General features: G+C 46.0%; 1 protein-coding gene across 1 annotated transcript in view; it reads left to right on the top strand.

Annotated features, from left to right (window-relative positions):
- The window catches only part of NVL (nuclear VCP like), a 459565-nt gene that overhangs the window by 135415 nt on the left and 300059 nt on the right, over nt 1-24091 (top strand). Inside the window, exons 11-12 of the mRNA XM_086927967.1 lie at nt 2681-2798; nt 18029-18173. Coding sequence (XP_086784093.1) covers nt 2681-2798; nt 18029-18173 — 263 coding nt within the window. The remainder of the gene's footprint in view (nt 1-2680; nt 2799-18028; nt 18174-24091) is intronic.

Raw genomic sequence — 24091 nt, 5'->3', positions numbered from 1 at the left:
TTGTTGGTAAACACAGGCATTAGCCAATCTTCTTCTTCTTATCCACATGTAACGCTGTATACCGCGGCACAATATATAACTTGGCACTGCTTCACCTTAGTTCTTCGTTTTAACTGCAACTGGAAGATGATCCAATGGTTTTATATACATTGGATCATATTCCTGTTTCGTGAGGGGCGGTGCATGTATAATGTGGACAATGTATCTGTAGGGAAGGTGGTAGATATACACATACTAGTCAGCATCAATATAGAGGAAAGTTTGTAGAGAGTAATGTACATTAAGAATTAGAGGCATACATTTCTTAGGTTAGAAAGTAGAATATAGGTGTCAGCCTAGACCTCAAGTAGATTGATAGGTAGCATATATCATTAAGATATATTTCGGGCTCCATGGTGTAAATCCATTGAAATTATCAACGTTTGTTGAGTGCACTGGTAACTAAAACTGGCAAATATCTGTGTTTTTACAAGTTTGAGCCAGAGCCGTAACTCACTTTTTTACCGTTTTTTCCAGTGAATTTCTTTTTCTTTCAATTATACTTAATTTGTCACGGATGCCCATTTTTAATGGAGAAAACTAATTTCCCATTTTTAAAATGTTTTTATTTTAACACCTTGCGTGCTCATGACTAGCTTAGCTCGTCATCAGGCACAGTGGCGCTGTGCTCATGACGAGCTGAGCTCGTCATGACCGCCATGGCGCTCACACGCGGTGATAATTCCCCTGCTGTGCTGAACGTTCCATGAAAACTGGCGTGGTCATGACGAGCTCAGCTCGTCATGAGCACAGCGCCACCGCGCAGCGTGACGAGCCGAGCTAGTCACAAGCACCGTGGCACTGCATGCGGCCCCCCTCCCCCCAACGCCGCGGGGGAATTAGCCCCGCCGCGAAGGGGTTAATTTTATGCTCAATTCAGCACAAAACAGAGGCTTTTCCCTAATCCTATACTTACTTCAGATGGATTGGATTTTCTTTCAAGTCAAGATACTTGTGCTTTGAGCCCTTTTTCTGCTGGGTGGTTCAAAGCACATTTTACTATATTAGGGGTGCGTCTCTACCCTGTGGCTGTGAAAATATTTTTACACAGCACGAAACTCATTAGTTAGGCCAACGTACAAGTTTCAGGCTGACTGAAATTATAATGAAATTAAAAAAAAATAGGAATTCTGCAACTGCCATAGTCGATGCACATGGTAAACCTTGCTGGCTGAAATTTTTGCACAAGACTGCTTTAAAGCCCAAGTTGTGGTTCAGTGTGCTCACTACTAACAAGCACCAAAAGATGGTCTCGGGTGACACCACGTCCGATCATTGCTCTCATACTCAATTACTGCGATAGGGATGCTGTGCTGCCACCGGTGAGTTTTAAGAGTACCCTGCTATACCAAGGTACCATCATTGCCATTTACCCTGATTTCACCGTTCTGGTGCGAGATGAACGTTCCTGGGCCCTAGAACTTTTTGGGATAGTAGGGAGAACACTAGTTTTTGTGGGATCTATGTAAATGTCATCTGAGAGATTCATGTGCAAATGGTATATAGACATTGAGCTGGAGTGTCAAAGTTTTCAGTACTGTCTTGAGATACAATTGTACATTATCCACGTTCTGTTGGAACTCAACACCTGTGTTACAGAAGATCTTATCCAGTGGTTCGAATTGCAGGTTGAAAAGTACGAGGAACTAAAATTGTTCCTTGTGGTATTCCAAATGTAATAGCAGTGGGCGCTGAAAAGGAGATCACATTTTGAACCATTTCAGTTTTTCGTCCTCCATGGTCACCCCTTTGCATAAAGCATGGAGGTGGGTAGTATTGTTGGTGGTGTCGAAGGTTGCGGCTCGGTCATGGAGTACTAACAAGCTGTGTCATTCATTGTCATAGATTCATATTGAGTTATCTCTGGTACTCTTCATAGAGGTTTCTGTACTGTGGTCCAATCTACACAAGTGGTGCAATACCGGCCACTGAGCCATGTGCAAGGTAGGAATTCATGATTTCCTACCACAGAGGCAGGTCATCAACATGGTGCAAAAAGGGAGGGGAAGGGTCAGAGTATGGGTATACTTAGTGTTAGAAATAGCTCTTTTCGTTGAGGTGCTGAAATGTGCAGGATCATGTTACAAAATGTGTAGGAGGACCATGTATCAGACAAGGCTTTACTAGCCAGTGGAGGCTGTACAGATTGAGGTCAAGGAGCAAGAAGGTGAATCTCCTACCTATTTTTTAAGAAGATGGGGTTAACTAGGTCATTACCTTTAGGAGTGTAGTACCAACATGATGCAATCCTTTAGTGCAGAACAGTGCTAAGGAATAGTCTGTTATTCTTTGACAGTAGATTAAAGTAAGTAATCTAATAGGTGTTTCCTCATACAGAGAAACTTTCAGGCTTTGGTTTGATATCCTATCATTTTCTCTTCCGCCACATTTTCCCCAGTAACTTGTCATCAATGATGCACTGAAAGGTCCCTGAAAGGACCAAAATAGCAAAAATACAGTTTTTAAAAAATTGTGATATAAAACATTAAAGTTACAGCACATGGCAATATCTGACTTTAATCGTTTTTTGCATCTCATAAGATACTTTAAAGTAAGCTTGCATTGTGTTGCCAAATTATTGTGACAAGATAATTTGTGCTGTCTAGATTTGATTAAACTGATAGCAGTTGTTTCTTTGCAGTCAAGTGCACCTTGCATTCTGTTCATAGATGAGATTGATGCGATCACACCAAAAAGGGAAGTGGCTTCAAAGGACATGGAGCGGAGGATCGTGGCCCAGCTTCTCACCTGCATGGACGGTGAGTTGTAACAGAAAACCTCACACCTCTTTCCTCTCTCCAAAGTGCTTTGGGGATTGTGTGTAGACATTCATTCTCAATGCATGTTCAAAGAATTTCGAGCTTGTGTTTACAGAGACAGGCTTGCCATCCTTATCTACTGAAGCTGAAGGCAAAGTATTATAGGACATTTAACAAATAATGCAAACATTAATTATTCCTACACCCCAACCGTCTACATGGATCATCTGCGTTATGAGTATGCTCATAAATGCTGCAAAGAAATATGTTGCATGAATAGTGCTCAGGGTTGATGTTACTGATAAGTTGGTGATTAGAGAGAAAGACGAGCATTGAAAATGCAATATGTATCATATGTTTGCCACCTGTCCACAGTTGTACACTCTGCACAGGGCCATAGAAAATCTTCTCTCTAGGACCTTGGGAATCAACATCACACTTACACCGGTATGGATTATCCTGGGGGTTAGTGGAGAAGGCGAGAAGGGGTCTGATTTTCAGTTTCTATTCATGGCCATGTCTGTCCTACGTGAATGAATGAATGAATGAATGAATGAAAATCGTCTTATAGTGCGCGACTTAGCCCAACAGGCATCAAGGCACCTATCAAAGAAATATAATGCAGAAAAATATAAAACCGGAGCCAGGTGCTGGATTATCAATATGCCTCAGCGAAGAGCCACGTTTTTAGTGCTTTTCTAAAAAGCATAATGGAAGATTGAGTCTTCAATTCAGGGGGGAGGTTGTTCCAGAATTTGGGGGCCAGGAAGGAAAAGGCCCTTCCCCCCACCTGACTCTGCGAAACCGGGGGACGGATAGGAGATTCTTGTTAGAGGAGCGCAGATTTCTGCTGGGAACATAAGGAATCAGCAGGGATCTTAAACCTTCCGAACCTTTGCCAGACAAGCCCCATAAACAAGGCACAGGATCTTAAAAGTGATCCTTGCCTGGATCGGGAGCCAGTGCATGCTTTTCCTAACGGAAGTGGCAGAGGAGAGCTGGGGGCGGCAAGGACAAACCTAGCTGCCGCGTTTTGGACGATCTGCAGGCGTTGAACCAGACCTTTATTGATGCCCGCGTAGAGCGCGTTGCAATAGTCTAGCCGTGATGCGACCAAAGCAACAACGACCTGTTTGCGGGCTTGGAGGGAGAGATAATGTGTGATTTTCCTCAAGATCCTGATAATACCCCAACATGTGGAGACCGTCCTGTTTACCTGCTGGACCATGTCGAGCGAGGTGTCAATCAAAAAACCAAGATTCCGCGCTGATTTCGTGGGTGAGGGACAGGCTCCAAGAGTTGGAGGCCACTAGTCACTAGACCAGACATCCTGGTCACCACCGAAGACCAGGACCTCGGTTTTCTCTCAGTTCAGCTTCAGCGAGTTCAAGATCATCCACTGCGCAACTGCCTCCATGCAGTTCCTGAAGCTAACAACGGAGGTACTCACCGAGTGGGAAAGAGACACCATAATTTGGGTGTCATCGGCATATGACACCACATCCATCCCAAAAGATCTTACCAACCTGGCAAGTGGGGCCACATAAATGTTAAAAAGAGTGGGGCTGAGAGCAGACCCCTGCGGGACCCCACATTGCACAGGTGTGGCTTGGGACAGGAACTCTCCCAACTTGACCTTCTGCTCCCTCTGATTGAGGAAGGAGGCCAAGAGGCTCAGCGCAGGACCCTCCACCCCTATCTCCCTAAGACGAGCTGTTAGAATAGAGGGAGATAGGGTGTCAAATGCGGCTGTTAGGCCGAGCAGGACCAGCAGGGTGGTCTGGCCCTGGTCGACCTTCGCACAAATGTTATTTACGACCACTGTGAGAGCCGACTCGGTGCTGTGAAACTTCCGAAAACCATGTTGTGACTGGTCTAGGTGGCCGGAGATGTCTAAAAAGGCCGTGAGGTGTTGATTGAGGAGTGTCTCAAGCATCTTTGCTGGGGCCGGTAGCAGATATATTGGGCGAACATTTTTTAATATCTCCGGCTTGACCACTGCCTTTTTCCAAGAGGAAGGAATAATACCTTCCGTCATAGCATGGCTCATCACCTCAAGGTAGAGGGGCAGCAATACTTCCCTACAGTCCTTCAAGATCTTAAGCGGGCATGGGTCCAGGGGGGGATCCAGATTTAGTTTTATTCAAAAGCAGATCAAGCTGCCGGTAGGTGAGAGGGGGTAAGTTGGACAGGCTCCTATGAGGGCCCATTAGGCAGCCTTCAGTAAGGTCTGGGACCAAAGGGAGAGGAGACCCCAGCATATCCCTTTGTACTTCAAGAGTGGTGTGAATATCCACTATTTTAGAATGAAAAAATTGGGAGCTCTTATCACATAACTCTTGTGAACCTATAATAGGATCGGGGGAATGCAGGGTGCACAAAGAGTCAACAATTTTAAATAACTCCCTCGGGGAGGTGAGGGAGGTTGTTAGATTGGAAAAATGGGCCTGCTTTTCCTCAATTATCTTTACTTTATAGTCTCTAAGGAGGAGTTTGTGTTTTTCCCTTTCGCTGAGATCCCAGCTGGCGCGCCAAAGCCTTTCCTGTTTCCTGCAGGCCTGCCTTAGAAGCCTGAGTCTTTCCGAAAACCAGGGGGCTGAGGGTCTTTACGTATGTGCATATTGCAAAAAAACACGGTTGATGGACAGAATGCAGAACAATGTCTTACATTCACCCCAGTACAAAGATCTGGACCTAAATCCATCGTTTTTTTGCACTCCACACCACCATAGGTCAGACAATGGCTATATGCAAATCAGCCTTGACCCTGTGCCTCATGGGAACAGTCCAGCCCAAACTACCAAGCCATGTCTTTCCTAGACCGGAATCAAGCATCCAAGGACCGGTTTCTAACTATCAGCCTTTTTCAGCCTACGTATGTGCATAGCAAGGGGATGGTTATACAGATCACCACCAACTCTACATCAGTGGTTGGCCAATCTTCTTGCAGTTTTCAATTTAGAAAAGGGTATATACGCAAGAAAGGGTAAAAGGGGGAAATTATTAGGGAGGACAATAAGGGAACCCATTCAGAAATGGAAAGAGTCTTTTGAAAATCCCCGACATGATCCACCTTGAAGGTAGGGGAGTATGTATTTCCTCTCGTTAATCCTCTGACGTTCTGTTTGGTCACTTTAGAGATACATTTTTTGATGTTATATTCTTTATTATTGTTTTCTCTGTAATGTAATGCATTGAGATTCGGTTTGTGCTGTGCTGTAACACCCAAAAAACGTTTAATAAAATATTTTAAAAAAGAAAATGCAATAGGTCTCGCCCTGGTTAAGTTAAAGCAATTCTGTTTGTAATTAGGTGGCTTTTTAGCTTTGCTTTTATTAGTGTTTTTCAAACTTTCATGTACATAACATGCATATGTATGCATATATGTATATGTATGCATGCATTTATATTTGTATTTATATAGATATGCAGATGTGTATATATTTGTTTATATATGTTTATATATATATATATGTATGTGTACACATACATATATATATATAAATGCATATAGGTAGTTATAGTTATAGTTGGGACCTATTATCCATAGGAAAATCTTAACATTCTATTCCCAATAACTTTGGCGCCGATCGACGAATCTTTGCAAAATTTTCAAAACTTGTGGGGCGCTCCGGTCCGCTCCTATCTTGAATGTTTTGGGGTAATTCGTCAAGCGGGGGCCGAGAAAAAAGGGGGATCCTACTTTCTTCCCTACCCATTCGGCTCTTTCTCACCTTTCGAGGACAGACCCTCTTTTTATGCCTCTTTCTTAGCCTAGCTTGGTTTCTCTTCCCTCGACCTCCCTTGTCAGATTCCCATACACACTCACATAATTTTTTTGGTGCATTCAAGTGTTGTGCATCAATGCATCAAAGTCTATTTTGGGGGGGGGGGGGGGTTAGGGGGCGTAGCTATGCAGCGTGCATCGTGGCTAAAAGCAATTGGCAAGGCCATTAAGTACAAAAAGTGAGAACTATTGGCTTTGCCAATGTTTGTTCCCTCAAGGTATTTTGCTATGGGGTGCCTCATTTTGGAGCACGTTATCCTTGTAAAAAGACCCAGAAGTTTACTCTTTAGTGGGGGTACTATGCATGCAGGGAGACTGTACTTCGTAGACAACAGGGAATATTTTTTGTGTTTGCGGTACCAACCTTCTTTCTTTTGTTGTGGCTAGGTTTTTTAAATGCTTGCAGCACATGTATCCCCAGGCCATTCATCATGCCCCAGTGGTATCTAAATTTTGTTCTTACACTCTTGATATGTGCACCCTGTAAGCCTCTGCACAGTTGCCCTCTTAGGAGATCTTTCTAGTGGCCATAATATTGGGTAGAAGGGTTAGCATATTGCAGGCATTCTCCACTTTCTACCCAGATAAGCTGGTCTTGTAGATACTTGCATCCTTCCTTCTGAAGGTTGTAACACTCTTCCATATAGGTCAGAGCATCGCCCTGCTACCTTTGCTCCACCTCACCCTTCCAAAGGAGATGTGAGTCTCCAGTGCCTGGACCCAAAAAGAGCATTGTCATTCTACCTTCATTGTACAAAAGAGCTCTGAGCGGATGATCAACTCTTCATGGAATATGTAGGAGCCAAGAAAGGGAAGGCTGTGCAGAAGCAGACCATGTCAAGATAGTTAGTGCTCTGCATCAAGATCTGACAAGCACTGGCCAAGACGCAAGCCCTGAGAGTTTGCATGCTCATTCCTAGCTGCAACCACCACGTTAGCCTGCAGACTCCCTGTCTTGGACATCTGTCAGGCGGCAACTTGGGCATCATTGCACATGTAAACCAAGCACTACTGTCCGGAAAGTCAGGTCCATCGTGACAGCAGCCCTGCCAAGTATCCTGCTTCAAGCATTAGAGTAACGCGTTTCAGCGTGGCCGCACTGAAATGAACAGTCACTCATTTGTAGCTCTCCCTCGGCTGTCTAGAGCGCTCTTACCACTGTAACCCATTCACCCGACACCGGCGCAGCATCCGCTCCGACGTCACGACTGGTGTAAATCGTGAGCAGTTGTGTGGGAGATTAAGGCCTGGATTCGCTGAACATGTCGGGTCTTGTCCTTGTGCTGTGACTGGCTCCCGGGGTGACTCGCATGGGGCAGTATCATTTTCTCCGCTTTCGTCCCATGCAGGAATGAGAGCTTGAATTCTCCTCCCAGTAAGGTAGCAGCTCAGGATTGCCATGACAACAGCACACGGCATGAAGCCAGCGACGTTTTAAGGAACACAACTCCTGACGTGCCTTGAACCACCCGGCCCTGAAAATATCTCTCCTGATTGGTGTTGCATGTATATGACGTCAAGGAGCTCGATGAGCACAGAAGAGAGATGGGCACAGCAGGGTCGGATTGGGATCACAATTTGGCCCGGGCACTGACTAAAAAAGTGGCCCACATTAATGGGGCGGGGTCTACATTTAAGGGGCGTGGCCTATATTCAAGGGACGTGCCCTTTCATGAAACACCATATGGTTACTCTTTGAGGTCTAATTTGTAGAGAAATATTTAGTAAATTAAGCCTTTTAAAGCTTACAGAGCAAGTAACACTGGTAAAGACTAGGAGCACTGCAGTTCAGATAACTGAATACTTACTTGCAGTCTTAACGCCCTGCACAATGTCGTTGGATACTCTTTCCTAACCAGCTATGTCCTAGACTCTAATCATCACATAAACCAGAAATCTAGTACCAAGTCAAGGAGAAAGGGTAAGACTGGAATCTCTTGGAATAGAATATGTAATAACAAAAGTAAGAATTCACAAATGAGGAAAAGGCAGTCTGGGGTGTAAAGAATGCTGAAAAAATGTATCATTACAATCTAGTCATAAATGTATTTCACAGCCAGCAGCTGCTGTCTATATACAAAAAAACACAGTTTTATTCATATCTGTTGATGCCTTTAAGTCTGGGCGATGGGGAGACTGAGGATTACTCAATCAAAAGATCCTGCAGCAATGCGCTTTTTTTTGCAACTAAGTCAATAATGTCATCAGTTTTCAACTGAGACAGCACATTCCATTCAACTGACATGAGCATAAAGGCTTCAAGGTTTTCCTGACCAATTTGGTTTCTTATGCGGGTTTTGATGTACTTCAGTTTGGAAAAACTTCTCTCACAGGCTAGTTGTGTACAGGATAAGGTCAAGACATATTTGTATGCCAAATACAAATGCCAATAGGCACTGCTGAAAAGAAGGTATTTTTTCTAGATAGAGTAACAACAGACAGCACAGCCACGGCAAGTATTGTACTTTGTTGGCCCAGCCTCAGGTTTTTGGTCAAATTCTTCTACTTGAAGTGGTTTGTCTTCATTAGTCTGGTCTTCTCTGTCAGAATGACCTACAAACTACAAACAAAAACTAACCAAAATTTACTAAATGATATTTTTGGCATATAGAGAAATATGCCCCTTGTCTGCATTTTGGATGAGGCCTTTAAAATAGAGTTAAATTGTTAACTGGCACACAAATGAATCAGTTAATTGTGCAAAAAAATGATAAACAAAATGGTTCCTACCTGTTCCTTCTTGCTTCAGAGGAAGGGATTGGCTAGCAACACATTGCATTTCTGGGTGCTGGATGTGGCAAGTCAAGTATAGCTTTGAGGAAGGCCTACTGCACTGAGCCTAGTGCAGTATTTTCTGGATTCGGTGGGACGATTGAGGCGCACTAGATGTAGCTTTGAGTACTGCTTTACTCAGCCTACTTTGGTCAGCCCTGTGGAGAGTGGGATGCCAAGGGGATTAGATGGCCCCTCTTGAGTAAGAGCTTGGCAGTGTGGTGCATCTGGATAGAAGAGTAACCAAATAGAAAAGGCTGGGTGAACACTCTGTAGTTCTGTATGGGAGGGTCACAACTGTCTTCTTCCTGAGCCTTAGAAGTTGGACTGGGTCACTGAAGGCCTACACATGTATTCCTTCCACCTGGGAAGGATAGGAAAAGGTTGGCACCTAAGGAGATGAAGATGTAGGCTGAAGCAGCAGCCTGTTGAAGCAGGTTTTCTGGGCACCTGAGGGCTGGGCAGGTCTTTGCTTTGATCTCCTGCTGCGACTTCTGGCTACGATCCTCCTGGTGGTGGGTGCTGTGGAGTCCAACCTGAAGTTGTCTGATGAAAGCTGCTGGCAAGCTGCTTTTATGTCCCTCACCTGGCTAACGTGGGCGTGGTAATCAGGAGGCGGGAAGGAAATCTATGAATTATTACCCCCACTTCAATCCAGAAACTGTGTCTTACTGGCTGACTGAGAAAGGGGGTGTGTCAGAGCAGTGAGACAGAAACCTATTGGCCTGCTGTTTTCCAAATCATGCAGGCAGTGAGTAAGGGGTGTGTCCATATGAAGGTGAGGCAGGAGCTGGGGAGGGAAAGGAAGGCCACAAACATCACCCAACAAGATCCCCCATTGAGGAGGGAGTCACTGGAAATTATGAATACTATGAAATGTTATCTTAGTGCAAGCTTAGACTCTCCCAGAATAACAAAAAGAACATAGAAGTAGAATGGTGCACTCAACAAGAGGTGCCGAATGACTTAGGTGTCAGAGCGCAGCCTCCACAGCATAAGACAACCAGACAGTGAAGCACTAAGGGGAATTAAATGAAAATTTTGTATCGGAAAAGCTGTGTTAAACATATGGACATGTTTTTATAAAGTGTCCTCTTTAATTATCATGGTCCCTTTGCAGAATCATAAAGCATGAACAAATGGTTATTTGTTATTGCTGTTTTACCATTTGACAGTTTTATATAGTGTAATTCAGCCCAAGACAAAGGCTATTTGAGTTCTATTCATGAGTACCAATTACAGTACACATGATCCGATTTTTCATTTAAGGGCCTGGGCGATGAAGTGATCTGCACAGAATCACAGGCTGTTGAGCAGACGCTGGGATTCAAACTTGAATGCCCATCTCTGCAACTCTGGCATCAGGCCACATATGCCTATGCACAGACAAGGAATGAAAGTGGGAGGATACTGTTCTTGCACAGGACACGGGGCCAAGTTGACAATGGCCTACATGCTGAGCTACTAAAAAAACAGCAAGGCCCCTTTCTGTCACAAAATTATTCGAGCCCTCCAGTGCAGGAGCACCTGAAAAGAAGGAAAGCCCCTGCTATTACTAACCTACTCAGCCTTCCTCAGACCTTTAGCTCAGGAGCACATGAACAGCAGTATGGCCCCTGCAATTAGTAAATTATTCAGCCCTCCCCTGCCCTCCAGGCCCCAGGGCAATGTCCTGGCAGGGGAACACAAAACACAGCTGCTGGGTCATCCAAGGTAGCCACGGGGGGGGGGGGGCTAAGTTGAAGATGGTGTGAGTTGAAACCATCACCTAGCCCGCACAGCCAGACCCATTCTTCCTCGCCCACTATGCCCTGAATCTGAGGGGCTGTGGGCGAGGTGTTAAGATTAACACTGTTTCTTGGCTGCGTGGGCCCCAGGGGGGCCGATAGGGGCCGAGGTGAAAATGGCTCAAGGCCTGAGCAAAACCTGGCCCCCAGGGAGGCCGATTTTCGCAAACAATCACCCCTCTCCCCAGCCCTCCCTTGGCATAATTGCTTTGCAGGGGCAGGGGGTGAAGTAGAGGCCACAGCTAATAATCACTGTATGGCGCACAGTGAAGCGCCTTCATTTCTGTCTCTGTGTCTCCGTGCCCTCTGTGGGCCGATTTATTTCCCCCCTTTCCCAGTCCACAGATAGTAGAGAGCACTCTCTGTGAACTGGGAAAGGGGAGAAAAAAAACGGCCCACAGAGGGCACTGAGACAACGGCCCTTCGGCCGATTCCCGAATGCCCGCCTTGCCAATCCGCCCCTGGGGCACAGGCAGAGTTCCTGTGCAGTGCGGATGGAGGGGGAATACACTGTTTGTGTCGGTTCGTGCATGGGGCTTCTTAGCACAGTTTGATCAGTTCATGCAGAGGGAGGATGAGGCACGTGGTTCTGCTTAAGTCGACATACGGGAGATCTATCCTGTTGTTGTGTGGTGGATGGGCATTATATAAATGTAAATGTATTGGCATTTATATAGCGCACTACTTACCCGTAGGGTCCCAAGGCGCTTCGACCGCTGCGAAACCCTTCCTGGCTTCCCTGAGAGATGGTCCCTTAATGGGTATCTCCAGGGTGAGACCAGGCATCCCCGGCGGTCTGGTGGGGCCGTTAGTGAAGATGAGGCAAGCTAATGCCCAGAGTTGCCGAGTGTGATCTCTGATCAGAGTGGGCACCGAGGCGAGAGAATTATCGAGTCCGCTGACCCTGGTCCAGAAACCTGCCGCGCCGGGAATCGAACCCTGGTCCCGGGCCGTCCACTGCTCTCGGGTCTGCCGCCTCTAACCAGTGAGCATGGAACATGAGGCTCATTTGCAGGCAGTATGGCCTGGGGATGCCAGCAGGCTCCTTAAAAGTCCAGACTGGCCGCGCAACCACACAATTGAGCGCTCAGAGTGTGTAGTAGTAGCAGCAGCAGAAACGGATCGCTCTACGGGCTGAAGCAAAGCGGGCCACACCAGAACTAGGCCCCTCGCATGAATATTCACAACTGCAGAGCACCGTCTGCTTGACCCCAGCCCTGCCCACTTGCCAAATAGAAACACTCTGGTTGAGCCTGGCAGTGAGTCACTCGAATGGCACAGAGATGTGCATGGGGTAGACCGGGATGATAGCCTGGTAGAGTCGCAACCGTTTCCTGAGAATTCAATCATGTTTTAAGATTCAGCAAAGACCCAGACATGATAAACGGGACGTTATATAAAAGTCCCAGTTTTTTTATTTATAGTTTGTTTCTTTGTTTATTTTAATTATCGACCACAAATCCCTTAGCCAGCTCTAGAATACATTTTTTAAGTCCTTTCTTCTTATGTGTCATTTTTTAAGTCTGGTAAAAAGAAAAAATACCAGCTTTAGATGATTTTCCTAACTTGTGTGCCATTCTAGATATTAAAATACTGGTCAGGCCGGCAAAAATCGGACATGTGGCAACCCCGTGATTCTGGTCAGCGCACCTTGGGCTAGAATGGTTTTAACTGGTGTTTCAACGCAGCGGGCAAGGCTTGCTGGTTCAGATTGGGAACTGGGGCCACTGGACAGGGCCAGACGAAGCTGGTTCTGATGGATGGTAATGCAGCTAGAATTGACTGGCCCGGGCCACACTGCTTCTGGGGGATGTGACTGGCGCTAAAATGGCGTTGAACAGCTTTGCACTGGCTGGGCTGGTTCTGATGATTGTAAAAGGGTTAGAGTAGATGAGCAGGAGCAGATCTGATAGATGTGTATGAGGTTTGAACACACTGAACCAGGCTGGCTATTTCTGCTATTGTTCATAGAGTTGGGATGGACTGGGTTGGGTCAGGCTACTTCTGATGGGTGTTAATGAGGGTAGCATGGACAATAGAGTCCGGCGAGTGCGTCTCTGCACAAAAGGTGGTCATTTGGGATATTTAGCTTTTCAAATGGACTTTGTTGCTTGGTTTTACTGGCTAGAAAGGGTCACTCAAAATGTCACACTTTAGGGAGTAAAATGTCAATCATATCTACACTGAAACCATGCAAATGTCACCCGGAAGCAACCTGGCCTCTCACATCCTGTTTGGTACCGTCGAGTCCCACAGTGCCCTTCCATTTCTGGTGTTTTGCAGCAGTTTAAAGATATTCTTAGAGCTTCTGGTTGCCCAAATGGGTGTAATTTCTGATAATTATATGTATCCCTCATCTGCCCCCCGTCCATACTCCGGGACATCTGCCACTCCCTACCCGATTGCATCCTCCCCCTGCTAAACTCCTCTCTTTCTTCCGGTACGGTGCCCGGCTCCTTCAAGGAGGCCGTACTGGTGCCCCTCTTGAAGAAGCCGGGGGCCGATCCCGCGGTTCCAGCGAATTACCATCCTATCTCTCTTTTACCTTTCTTCTCTAAAATCCTGGAGGCCCACGTCACTACCTGTCTCTCACAGTTTATCGAGAGTTCCAACTTTCTCAAGGCCAACCAGGCCGGCTTCAGACCCGGCCACTCTACGGAGACAGTGATCTTGGCCGTGCTGGATGCCTTGAGAGACGGGGTTGACAAGGGTACCCCCCAGGCCCTGGTATTATTAGATCTGTCGGCCGCCTTCGACACGGTGGATCATAACATCCTTTTCCGCCGTGTCGAGCAGGCTGGCATCCAGGGCCTGGCGCTGGCCTGGGTCAAATCCTTCCTGGCCGGCAGGTCTCAGACCCTCAGTCTGGGCACTTTCAGGGCTCCAAGGGAGCACTCGCCATGCGGGGTCCCCCAGGGCTCTTCTCTATCCCCCCTTCTTTTCAATCTCTATCTTCGCCCCCTTCTTCTTTCTCTGAGGCAGTGGGACGTCACCGTGTTTAATTACGCGGACGACCTGCAACTCATCTTTCCTCTTACCTCCTCTTCTGCTATCCCCAATTTCCAGGCAGTCATGTCCCACATTCTCCAGTGGATGGGCCACAACCAGTTAAAATTGAACCCCGGCAAGACGGAGCTCCTCCTTCCCGGTAGGAGCGCCACCTCCTGGGGGCCACAATTTTGGCCGGCGGAACTTGGTCCCCCTCCCACCCCCGCGACCTCGGTGAAGAGTCTAGGGGTCACAATTGACTCCGGCTTATCCCTTGGGCCACAGGTAGGGACAGTGGTCTCGTCCTGTATTTACCAGCTACGCAGGATCAGGAAAGTGGCATCCCTCTTTACACCTGATGCCCTCCTGCAGGTCATCATGGCCCTTGTCCTCTCCCGCTTAGATTTCTCCAATGCGATTTATCACGGTTTGCCCAAAACATCGGTGGCCAGACTGCAAGTGATTCAAAATCAAGCGGCGAGATTGGCCCTAGGGATCCCGAAGTGGCAATCCGCCAGGCCCCTTCTTGCCAAACTCCACTGGCTCCCGGTCACCGCAAGGGCGGCTTTCAAGGTCGGCTGCCTTACTTTCAAATCGTTGACCGGGCCTTGTCCCGCCTTTGTGAAATCTCTTATTAGACCCTATTGCCCATCCCGGAATCTGAGATCCACTCATCTTCACCTCTTGACTGTCCCCCCTACAAGCTTTGCAGATCTGGAGGCCGGAGATTTGCACACCTGGCCCCCAAACTTTGGAACTCTTTCCCTCTGTCTCTCAAAACTTCTAACTCTCTGATACTTTTTCGCAAGTCCTTAAAAACTTGGCTTTTCCCTCAATCCGGTTAGTCCCTCTGTCCTCTCTCTGTCCAACCAGCGCCAGGAAACCCATGCTGTCAGTGCGCTCTATAAGCACCCCTAAATAGAAATAGAAATCTTCATTACTTAATTTTGCGCCCGAGAAAGTGTCACTCATAATTGAATGCCACTCTTAATTACACCGAAATTATGAAAAGTGTCACTCATAAATAATCTGAAACCTTGGCAGCTATGCTTCGGGCACTCTCTGGTCCAAATTAGCTTCGCAGACAGACCTCATGGGAGGCACTGCTTGGGTACCTATTCTAAAGTAAGGAATCTGCGGCTCGAAGTCCCCATTCAGATAAACAAGTTCATTTCCTTTGGTAACTCCTTATCTGGTAGAGACTCGATTTGGTCGCAGATTTCTTTCCAACTTTCCTATCCTCCCCGCTCTGCAAGCCGATTGCAGTGTAAGGAACACCCTTCTTAGGGCCTTTTAATTTCACACCAGTGGTCAGTTCTCATCGGGACTCCGCTCCACTGGCATGGAAAGTCACAGTAGTAACGCCATGTACCTGGGCACAGAGGTACTGCTCAGCAACACCCAGATCCAGCCTGACACCCGGGGAATATTCTATGGAAAGGAGTCTGCGGCTAGATAGTCTCTACCAGATAAAGCTTTACTGTTCGCAAGTAACTTGTTCATCGCTCCTCACATTTCCAATAGCAAGAACATGATTAAATAATAGCAGAATCCGGCTCGCCACAAGAGAATTGGAACATGTGTCAGGGCCTCATATCCTCTTCATCTTCTCCCATATAGTACTTACTGCAACCACACACCTTTTCAAACTAAACCACACGTCTGCTTGTAATCGCTTCAGACAGAGAGCCACGGTGCCACAATAGTGGCTTTTGGGAGTTCTACATGCCACACAAATGCCACATAACATAATGGTAATGATTTTCTGTGTATTGCATATTTATTTGGCAGAAATATAGAATGCTGATATGCGGATATTGGCCATATCAGCATCACTCAAACTCTATTTTTTGTATGCTACAAGTCCGAATTTCCCCTGTGCTAGAAGAGATGTAAATCATTTGAAATCTCTTTTTTAGGCTGTCAAAGATTACTCTTCTAGTTGGTATGATGGTATGTTCCATTCTAGTGATCTGCTAGCAGAATATGTGGTGGAAGTCGACATGAGATGTGATTTCTACCAGAAGGGACCGCTTAAAGAAATGTTTGTAGGGATGAGCATCAGTGGGTTTTGTGAGTCATTTTCACCTTTTGCTAGATACTGCCGTTGGATGAAGAAGGGATGGCAAATTATTGTGTCTCAAAAATGTGGGCAATGTAGTGGACTGTAGCTTCTGGGTAAAGGTGGGTGTCTTGTTCTTGTGTGTTGTATCACATGTGGTAAAGGCAGGTTGGGTCTATGCTTACAAAGATTGAGGGACCCAAATTAAGTCCTATGTGAGTTGTTTATTAGCAGCTCTCAAAAGTGTGTGGGTAGTCTCTGAAGGTAGAGTGTGTAATCTTAGACGGGCTGGAAGTGTGTCTGAAGACCAGGAGGCAGGCCAGTTTATTTTACAGACCACTCAGACTTAAGTAGTAAATTCCTCCAGGACAGAGGTGTTCGGCGTTGTAGGTCAGAGAGGTCTGACTGCACTGTGGTGTCTGTCGGCTATGACCATACCTATGCCTTGGCATTGACCTGGTGTTTTGATTGATTTTATAGCGTTGCGGGGGCATTTTGCATTCAATGGTGCATAAACCACATGGAGCTAGGAATCCAAAATAAAAATGACATCAGGAGCTTTGGTGTTTAGTAGGGGATTGATGTCCAGTCGGTGTTCAGTGTAACGCTGTGTATTGTGGGCAGTTTGTGTGTTCAGGGATGTTGCTTGTAATACATCTCCTATGCTGCAGCACTCTGGCAGCTGCTAGGTACAGGGGCATAAGATTCTGAGCAGGGAATGGGGGCGAGGATGGCATAGGTTGCATTTCTTGGAGGCGTTGGGTATTAGATGCAGTTTTGGTAACAGTGGCTGCAGAGCTGAAGGTAAGTGCAGGAAAGGATATTAAGTGGTTGTTTCTGTTCCCTGATGTGTGCACCCTTCTCATCTTCTGAGATGCACGAGGGCTTTCTGTGGGTGCAACACTGACATCCTCCCACCCCTTCATGCGTCCATTTCTGTCCCCGAAGTCACATGACTTGGTGGGTAAGAAGGGGACTGGCTATGAAGAAGCAATAGAGCAAATTAATGAAAGGAGAGCAGAGGCCTACGTCATAAGAGGTCTGGAGGAGAAAGGACTGGGAGGGTCCTCAATAAGACACACATCTGCGAGTGCTTTATATCCTGAGGGTTGCAGAATTACAAATACATGTATTCGTTTATAACCAAACGTAAAGTGAAACATTTTCAGGGCAATGTGTTCTGCTGTTTAATTCAACATAAGGCTCAATGGCAAAGCATTATTTAAGAGGTCCGTATATGCCGGATGAATAATACCTATACTCAGTGATGGTGTGTAGGGTTGGGATAGGATGTGATGGTTGGACCCACATCATACACTGAAGGTGTCTCACTGAGCAAAACAAAAGGTAATCATGTTTAATCTCAGCCTTGGTATTCGCAGTGGACCTCGTTCCAGTTCACCTTTTAGTAACTGACATTGAGCAGCCAAATGCAGATCAGTCCCAAAGGGAGAGTTCCTTCAGAGCTGCTGGGCTGTGTCCCCTGTGCTAGGGACCTGAGTCGACTCCATGCATGGTCCCACCTTCTTGTAATTCATTAACAAGGCTCAAGTCTCTCTGGCCGAACAAGCCAAATACCAATGTCCCAAATATGCATGGGGGTTCAGAATTACTCATATATTTGCATTCATCACTTTTGTTTTACTGTCTAAGGTTCCTGACATTTAATCAGAACCTTTCAACCTTGTTTGGTTAGTAAGAAGCATTCTTTTGAATCTCATTTATTACTGAAAATAAACTTCTAATATCCTGGTTCCTAGGTCACCTTGTGAAATCTTAGCTGTAAAAACCTTGAGTTTGCTGTTGATTGTTTAGTTTTTCTCTTCCTCTCCAGACCTGAATAACCCGGCTGTCACCGCTCAGGTCTTGGTGATCGGAGCAACCAACCGGCCAGACTCGCTGGACCCAGCCTTGAGGCGAGCGGGACGGTTTGATCGAGAAATCTGCCTGGGGATTCCTGACGAAGGAGCCAGAGAAAGGTAAACTTACAAAAAAAGTTTAAACGTCCAAGATCAGGCAAGACCTACAGTAAAATGACTGGCTGCTTTAGCTGTTCTGCACTTCGAGCCATAGATCCAATGCAGAGGCCCTTAATGCATGTACCAAGAGGATGAACTCTTCAGACAAGCTGAGAAAAAGATACTCCAGAAAAGTCTTTAGTATTTCCCCTTTGCTTGGACCTTTCTGAGTATTTTTTATTCTACCCTGCACTGCACCCTTTGAGCAGTGGTAGAGCAGCTTGCTGTCTTTTTTTTATCCCAGTACCTCACAGTAACCACCTTTTCAGAGAACGTTCTAAATGTTAAATATTGTGGTTCACAATGGAACATTAGTTTTCCCTTTGCTTTAGCACCAACGTGAAAATAATTTTTGACATGGGGCCGAACTCCACCCTAATGTGACTGCTGGTTGTTCGACCTCACAACGTGCTCTGTAAATTCTTACACGATCGGATCGCTGTAATCTGCTAGATCCTGGCCTAGGGACATTTGGCCCCCTTACACACACATCTTTAAGGGAAGGACAAATGCGACGACAGTCCTGATGTGACTGATGAATACAATGCCCCCTCCCACCTCTGTCCTATGCCATGTACACTTTTGTTACGGTGGGAGTCATCACTTTATAGATATACCAGATTGTATGCTCTAAAACTATTTAATAATATACATGGCTATATAATCGTATAGTGTTGCAATTGCCTGCACATGTTACAAAGTGAAAAGACAAAGTCCAAAAAATAATAATTTTTGACACATGACAAATTCTTTAGTTTTTCCCTAAATCCAGTTTGCTTTTTGGTTTTAAACACTGTTGAGGGTAATTTAAGATTATGAAGAGAAGGGAAACAAAAAAAAGGAGAGGCATTGCGCTACTCTTAAATCTAAGCGAGATAGTTCAGTGTGTTAAACCACCTCCTACAGAAACCTGTCATCCACCTGCAGACACTGCTGCTTCAAGCCGCAGTATGTTGGGTCAGCCTGCCCTCCTTCCAGGATTCCCATTAAGTTGGGTTCCACATCATGGCTCTTTAAGACTGGGACGATAAAGTATAAAGGAAGCATTCAGGTATTATTATTACAATGAAGTAACCACAAATTAATTTCCATCAACAGGCATTTTATTTTAATCTCTACTTCCTCAACCCCGGCATGCTTAAGCCTTCAATAAAGGAGTTGCTTCATTGCATAAACTCTCCAGCTGCCTCTGAGCTTGGCGCCCTTCTCTCTGATCAGGAATGGACTCTTGCTCGGTGCCAGCACTGGGGGAGTTCCTGCATTTTGCCTCATTTCCAGTGTTTGGGCCTCGCCTACTCCCCAACGTTTAAAGTTCCTCCTCTTTGGTTTAGTAATAATAACATTAATCATTGGTCGTGGCCTATCGGCAGTGCTTAATTTGTAAAATATTAAGTGCAGGTGCTCAAATTTTGTAGGAGGCCACAACCACTCCCCCAACTCCACCCACTTCCTCACTGGCTCCACCCACTTACTCTATTGGCTCCACCCACATCCTCAACTGGCACTGCTGAAAGCCAGATGTAATACCTGGTCTGAATTCGTAATACCTGGTCTGAATTCCTACCTTGGTAATATAATGGTTGACTTGAAACACGTGTGGGTTTTCCAAGCTCCTTGTGAAGGACATCTTTAATAAATTCAATGCAAAACCGCAAAAGAGACTGGATGTTATGACTTTTGGAACTGAAGATAATAAACTTTTTCTGACTGTGAAAGGCCTGACTCTAAAGTAATGCTGAAATGACTACTTCTACTTCTGTTGCATTTTATGTCTCCCCAGGTTTAGTTTTCTAATAAAATGCTAAACTATTTGTAAAAGACAGTGCCACACCTTACACACTTCTCAATTATTTTGCTCTAAGGACTTGGGGAAATCAACCACTGATATATGTACATTTTGTTGCCAAAGAATATATGACACTGTAGAGCTCAGTGGTGCAACCCCAATATGAAGGCATCTATCTCATTAAGAATATATATTGGACTCTGCTAGATGTTCAATATGCCCCTCTCTGGCATATGCACAACCTGTAACTGATTTATGTACATCATTCAGACATGTAATATGCCCAATATGGACATCTGAAACTTCGTAATATATGCATATATAAGGTCTCCAAACTGTGCATATATCATAGGCTTGTGTAAAATGCAGTGCCACAGGTATGCCTATAGTATACAATGCAGACCCTTTGTATATGCACGGTATGTAATCCTGAGGTATCTGAAAATTACACCGTTCAAATGTGCAGATGACTTCAGCTTTACAGGTAATATAATATAGGTCTGCAAACTTCACAGACCCAAGTCAGAAATGTCTACCTTAGCAGTTTTCTGTGTGTACCACTCAACCTGCACTTATACAGGCACACATCTCTCCCTGCACTTATACAGGCACGCTGCTCACCCTGCACTCATACAGGCACACCTCTCACCCTGCACTCGTACAGGAACACCACTCACCCTGCACTCATACAGGAACAGGTGGCTTCTGGGGGACACATTCTGTTGTTACCAAATATCTCCAACGGGTGCACATTGTTTTCCTTCAATTTTATTTGAAAACATCTTAATTAAAAATTAACATTTTATTATTTAACTGCTGTATCCGAAGGGGGAAAACTGGTTGCTCAAGTTCACTCTCTTGCTAGCAGTGCTTAATTTGAGCCGGTGTGACCCAGTAGCGATCATTTTTTTAAACCGGCACATATTCTTCGTTATCGGAGATTTCCCGAGAGTAAGAGAGGCAAAACGCACAAAGGGGAAAAAAGATGAAAGAGAGAGACTGTAAAATCGTCACAAAGGAAGTAAGCAGGATCCCACAACAGTGAGATAAAGGGGCGGAGAGTGTCTGGTAGTGGATTAAAGAGTCATAAGGTGGATTCCTGACTACGCAGCCCAGGTATTTGCTGCAATGGTATGTAATTGTGGCAGCCTGAGCAAAGCTTTGGGTACCAGCACTCATTCTTTCACAAATTATGCACTGGTTGCTAGAGGAGGTCAGCCCCAGTGTGGCATCTGAAGATACTCCCTCCCCCCTCTCTCTTTCACCAGTGTGTTGGAGAAACCCAGAGTCGGAGTTTGCTGTGAGGCACTTTTCAGCACACTTCATGATTTCGTTCAGTGATTACACAAGATAAAAGCACATGATCAAGCCATGCCCCAGAAGACTTCTTCTGTGCATTGAGTGAGAAGGGTGGAGAATACCCACACTCATGGGCACTCTACCCCCTACCTTTCCAGGCGTCTCATAGCCCATGCCTATCTATTACATTGACCGCTCGCGTAACAGTACAGTTCCCAAATAATCATCTGTTTCGTCGAACAGAAATATACATTGTGATTTTTGACAAATGACAATTGTGATATGAGGCCGGGATCACCAAAGGGGATTGCCTGCATAACATTCGATTTATTACTACATTTAACATTTCTGTTGTGCAGGCATCAATGATAATAGCTTGGTCTAGTGTATAGTGCAAGATTCTTAATTATTTATAATAAAAAAAAAGTCAACATAAACTAGTGTGCCCAACTTAAGTCTACAAACGTGAGTATTCTCAGCCCTGTCGGTTCCTACACCCACAACCAAGAATGTCAAAGCTTACTTTTAATCATAGATGTTCAAGTGACATCGCACAACCATTCATTCACCATCTGCAGTGTGATAATGCTAGTTTCCAGCTCCTGCGTATTTTTAAGTGTTTTTGCAATGTCTGTGTCTCCTTTTGCCTTAGTCATGTGTGTCCTCCTCGGGAGGCTGTGTCGACAGCCGAAAATCTGCAAGTATTGCATCCCAACTTTGTGCCACTGGATATTTGTGCAACTCTAGGGAATCCTCCCTGTGTAATGCTGCACTCTCCGCCTGCTCCCATACAAGTAATGATTGTATGCAGGCCTTAACTGGAGAGGGTTCTGGGCTCTTCCACCTAAGGGTAATGAGCCGTTTAGCAGTAATAAAACCTAGGTCGAAGAATCGGGAAGTAACCTTGTGCTTCTTGGGCCTGGGATACAGCCCCAATATGCACACCTCCCATGTGCCCAATTGTGGGTGTTCCGTGCAGGTGGATAAGTAAAATGTGATATCCCGCTAATCGGTGTGTTAAGTAGGGCAGTGCCACACCATGTGGACCAGATCTGCTTCAACCTCAGGACATCTTGGGCAGGCTGCATCTGTGCGATGAAAATATCGATTTATTTTGGCTGGCATTAGGTATGCTCTGTGCATAATATAAAACTGTATGAGCCTAAATTTCGTGTTTCGTGGGACATGTGCAGGTCCTGCTAAGGTTTATGTCCATTCCCCATCTGTCCACGGGCGACAGCGGTCTTCTTCCCATTTGGGTCATAAGTGTCTGAGTAAAATTGTTGTGTGTGTAATCACTGACCACGTAAGGTATAAGCTCAATCGGTAACAGCAGTGTGCAACAGCTAACCGCATGGGTCCTGGTAAGCTACTTTTAGTGATCTGATGTAATAGATGATGAATATTAGTCATTGTCAAGGCTGGTAGCTTAGTAGCAGTGTCTAACATATGTATGCCTGATGGCCATTTTGCCCCCCCTCCCCATTACAGTTGAGCCGCCAGATAATATAATTCCATATTTGGTGCTGCCAGTACTTACTGTTCCATAGGTGCATATCATTTTTTCAAGGCTACCCTGCAACGCCCAGTAATCCAAATGAACTTGCGTATTTTTTGTTCAAAGTCTCAAAGTTTTAGCTGGGATGTAAATGGGCAGGCTTGAAATATAATACAGTATTTTAGGAAAGACCACCATCTTTAGTAAGGCGATCCTACCCATTGCTGATACTTGTAATGTCTTCCAGAACCCCATTTGAGACCGAATGGAGGACAATGCACGCATGAGGTTGCCCTTAATTATATCATTTGATAAGTGATAAATGTGAAGTCCCAGGTAGTGGAACAAGGTAGGTTGCCAGCATACCGTTACATCATTAAAGACTAAGCCTGGGTCCGGGAGCTCTTGGGCAAAAGGAAACAAGCAGGATTTTCTCCAGTTCACCCGGAGTCACGACTGTCTCGCAAATTCACAGAGCATTTTGTGCGATCGTACACGACACTTTGCGGACATCCCATAGGTATAACAGTAAATCATCTGCATACAAAGAGACTAGGTGCAGGTTATCGCCAAGTCATTTGCCCCAGCCCGTGCCCCTTTGGCGGAGTTCAGCCGCTAGTGATTCAATCGCCAAGGAGAATAACAGGTGAGAGAGGACGTCCCTATCTGAAAGAGACACGTTAGTGATAGATTCCTTACCTTAGAATATCCCCAGGCATCAGACTGGATCCGGAAACTTTTGCGTAGCAGTACCCTTGCGCGTCGGTAGGCGTCGTCTGCGGCTCCGCGTCAGTCGTCGGCGTCGTGGGCGCCGTGATGACGTAGTCGGAGTACTAACACGCCGCCTCCGCGTGCTGACGTCAGTTCTTCTTTTTTCCGCACCAGCAGCGCAGATCCGGAAAAAGTGGTGCCTTAGTCACTTTTTGACTAACTTTTTTGTGATCTTTTGATCAATTCTTCGAGTCTTCGACTCCGATCGGTGCCAGTAGGGATGCCAGGTTTTAAGCCTTGTTAGGACTGCGACCCTCCGGTCCCTGGGCAGCAAGCGAAGCCGGACGAGATCGAGCGCTTCCTCATGGCCATGAGGTCCCTCTCTCCTCCGATGGGTTCCCCGGCGCCTTTGGGCCCAGCGGACCCGTCTGGGGGCCCTAGCGGGTCGGGTGCTTCGGCCCCGACGCCGCCGGGTGCTTCGGCCCGACGCCGCCGGGTGCTTCGGCGCCGACGGGCCCCACTGGATCCGCTTCCGGATCTGGATCGTCGCCGGTTGACCTGACGACCTCACCGGCGCCGGTTCCA

The sequence above is a fragment of the Lissotriton vulgaris genome, chromosome 6, assembly GCF_964263255.1.
Source record: "Lissotriton vulgaris chromosome 6, aLisVul1.2, whole genome shotgun sequence".
Classification (NCBI taxonomy): domain Eukaryota; kingdom Metazoa; phylum Chordata; class Amphibia; order Caudata; family Salamandridae; genus Lissotriton; species Lissotriton vulgaris.
This window is presented reverse-complemented; position numbering and strand designations above follow the sequence as displayed.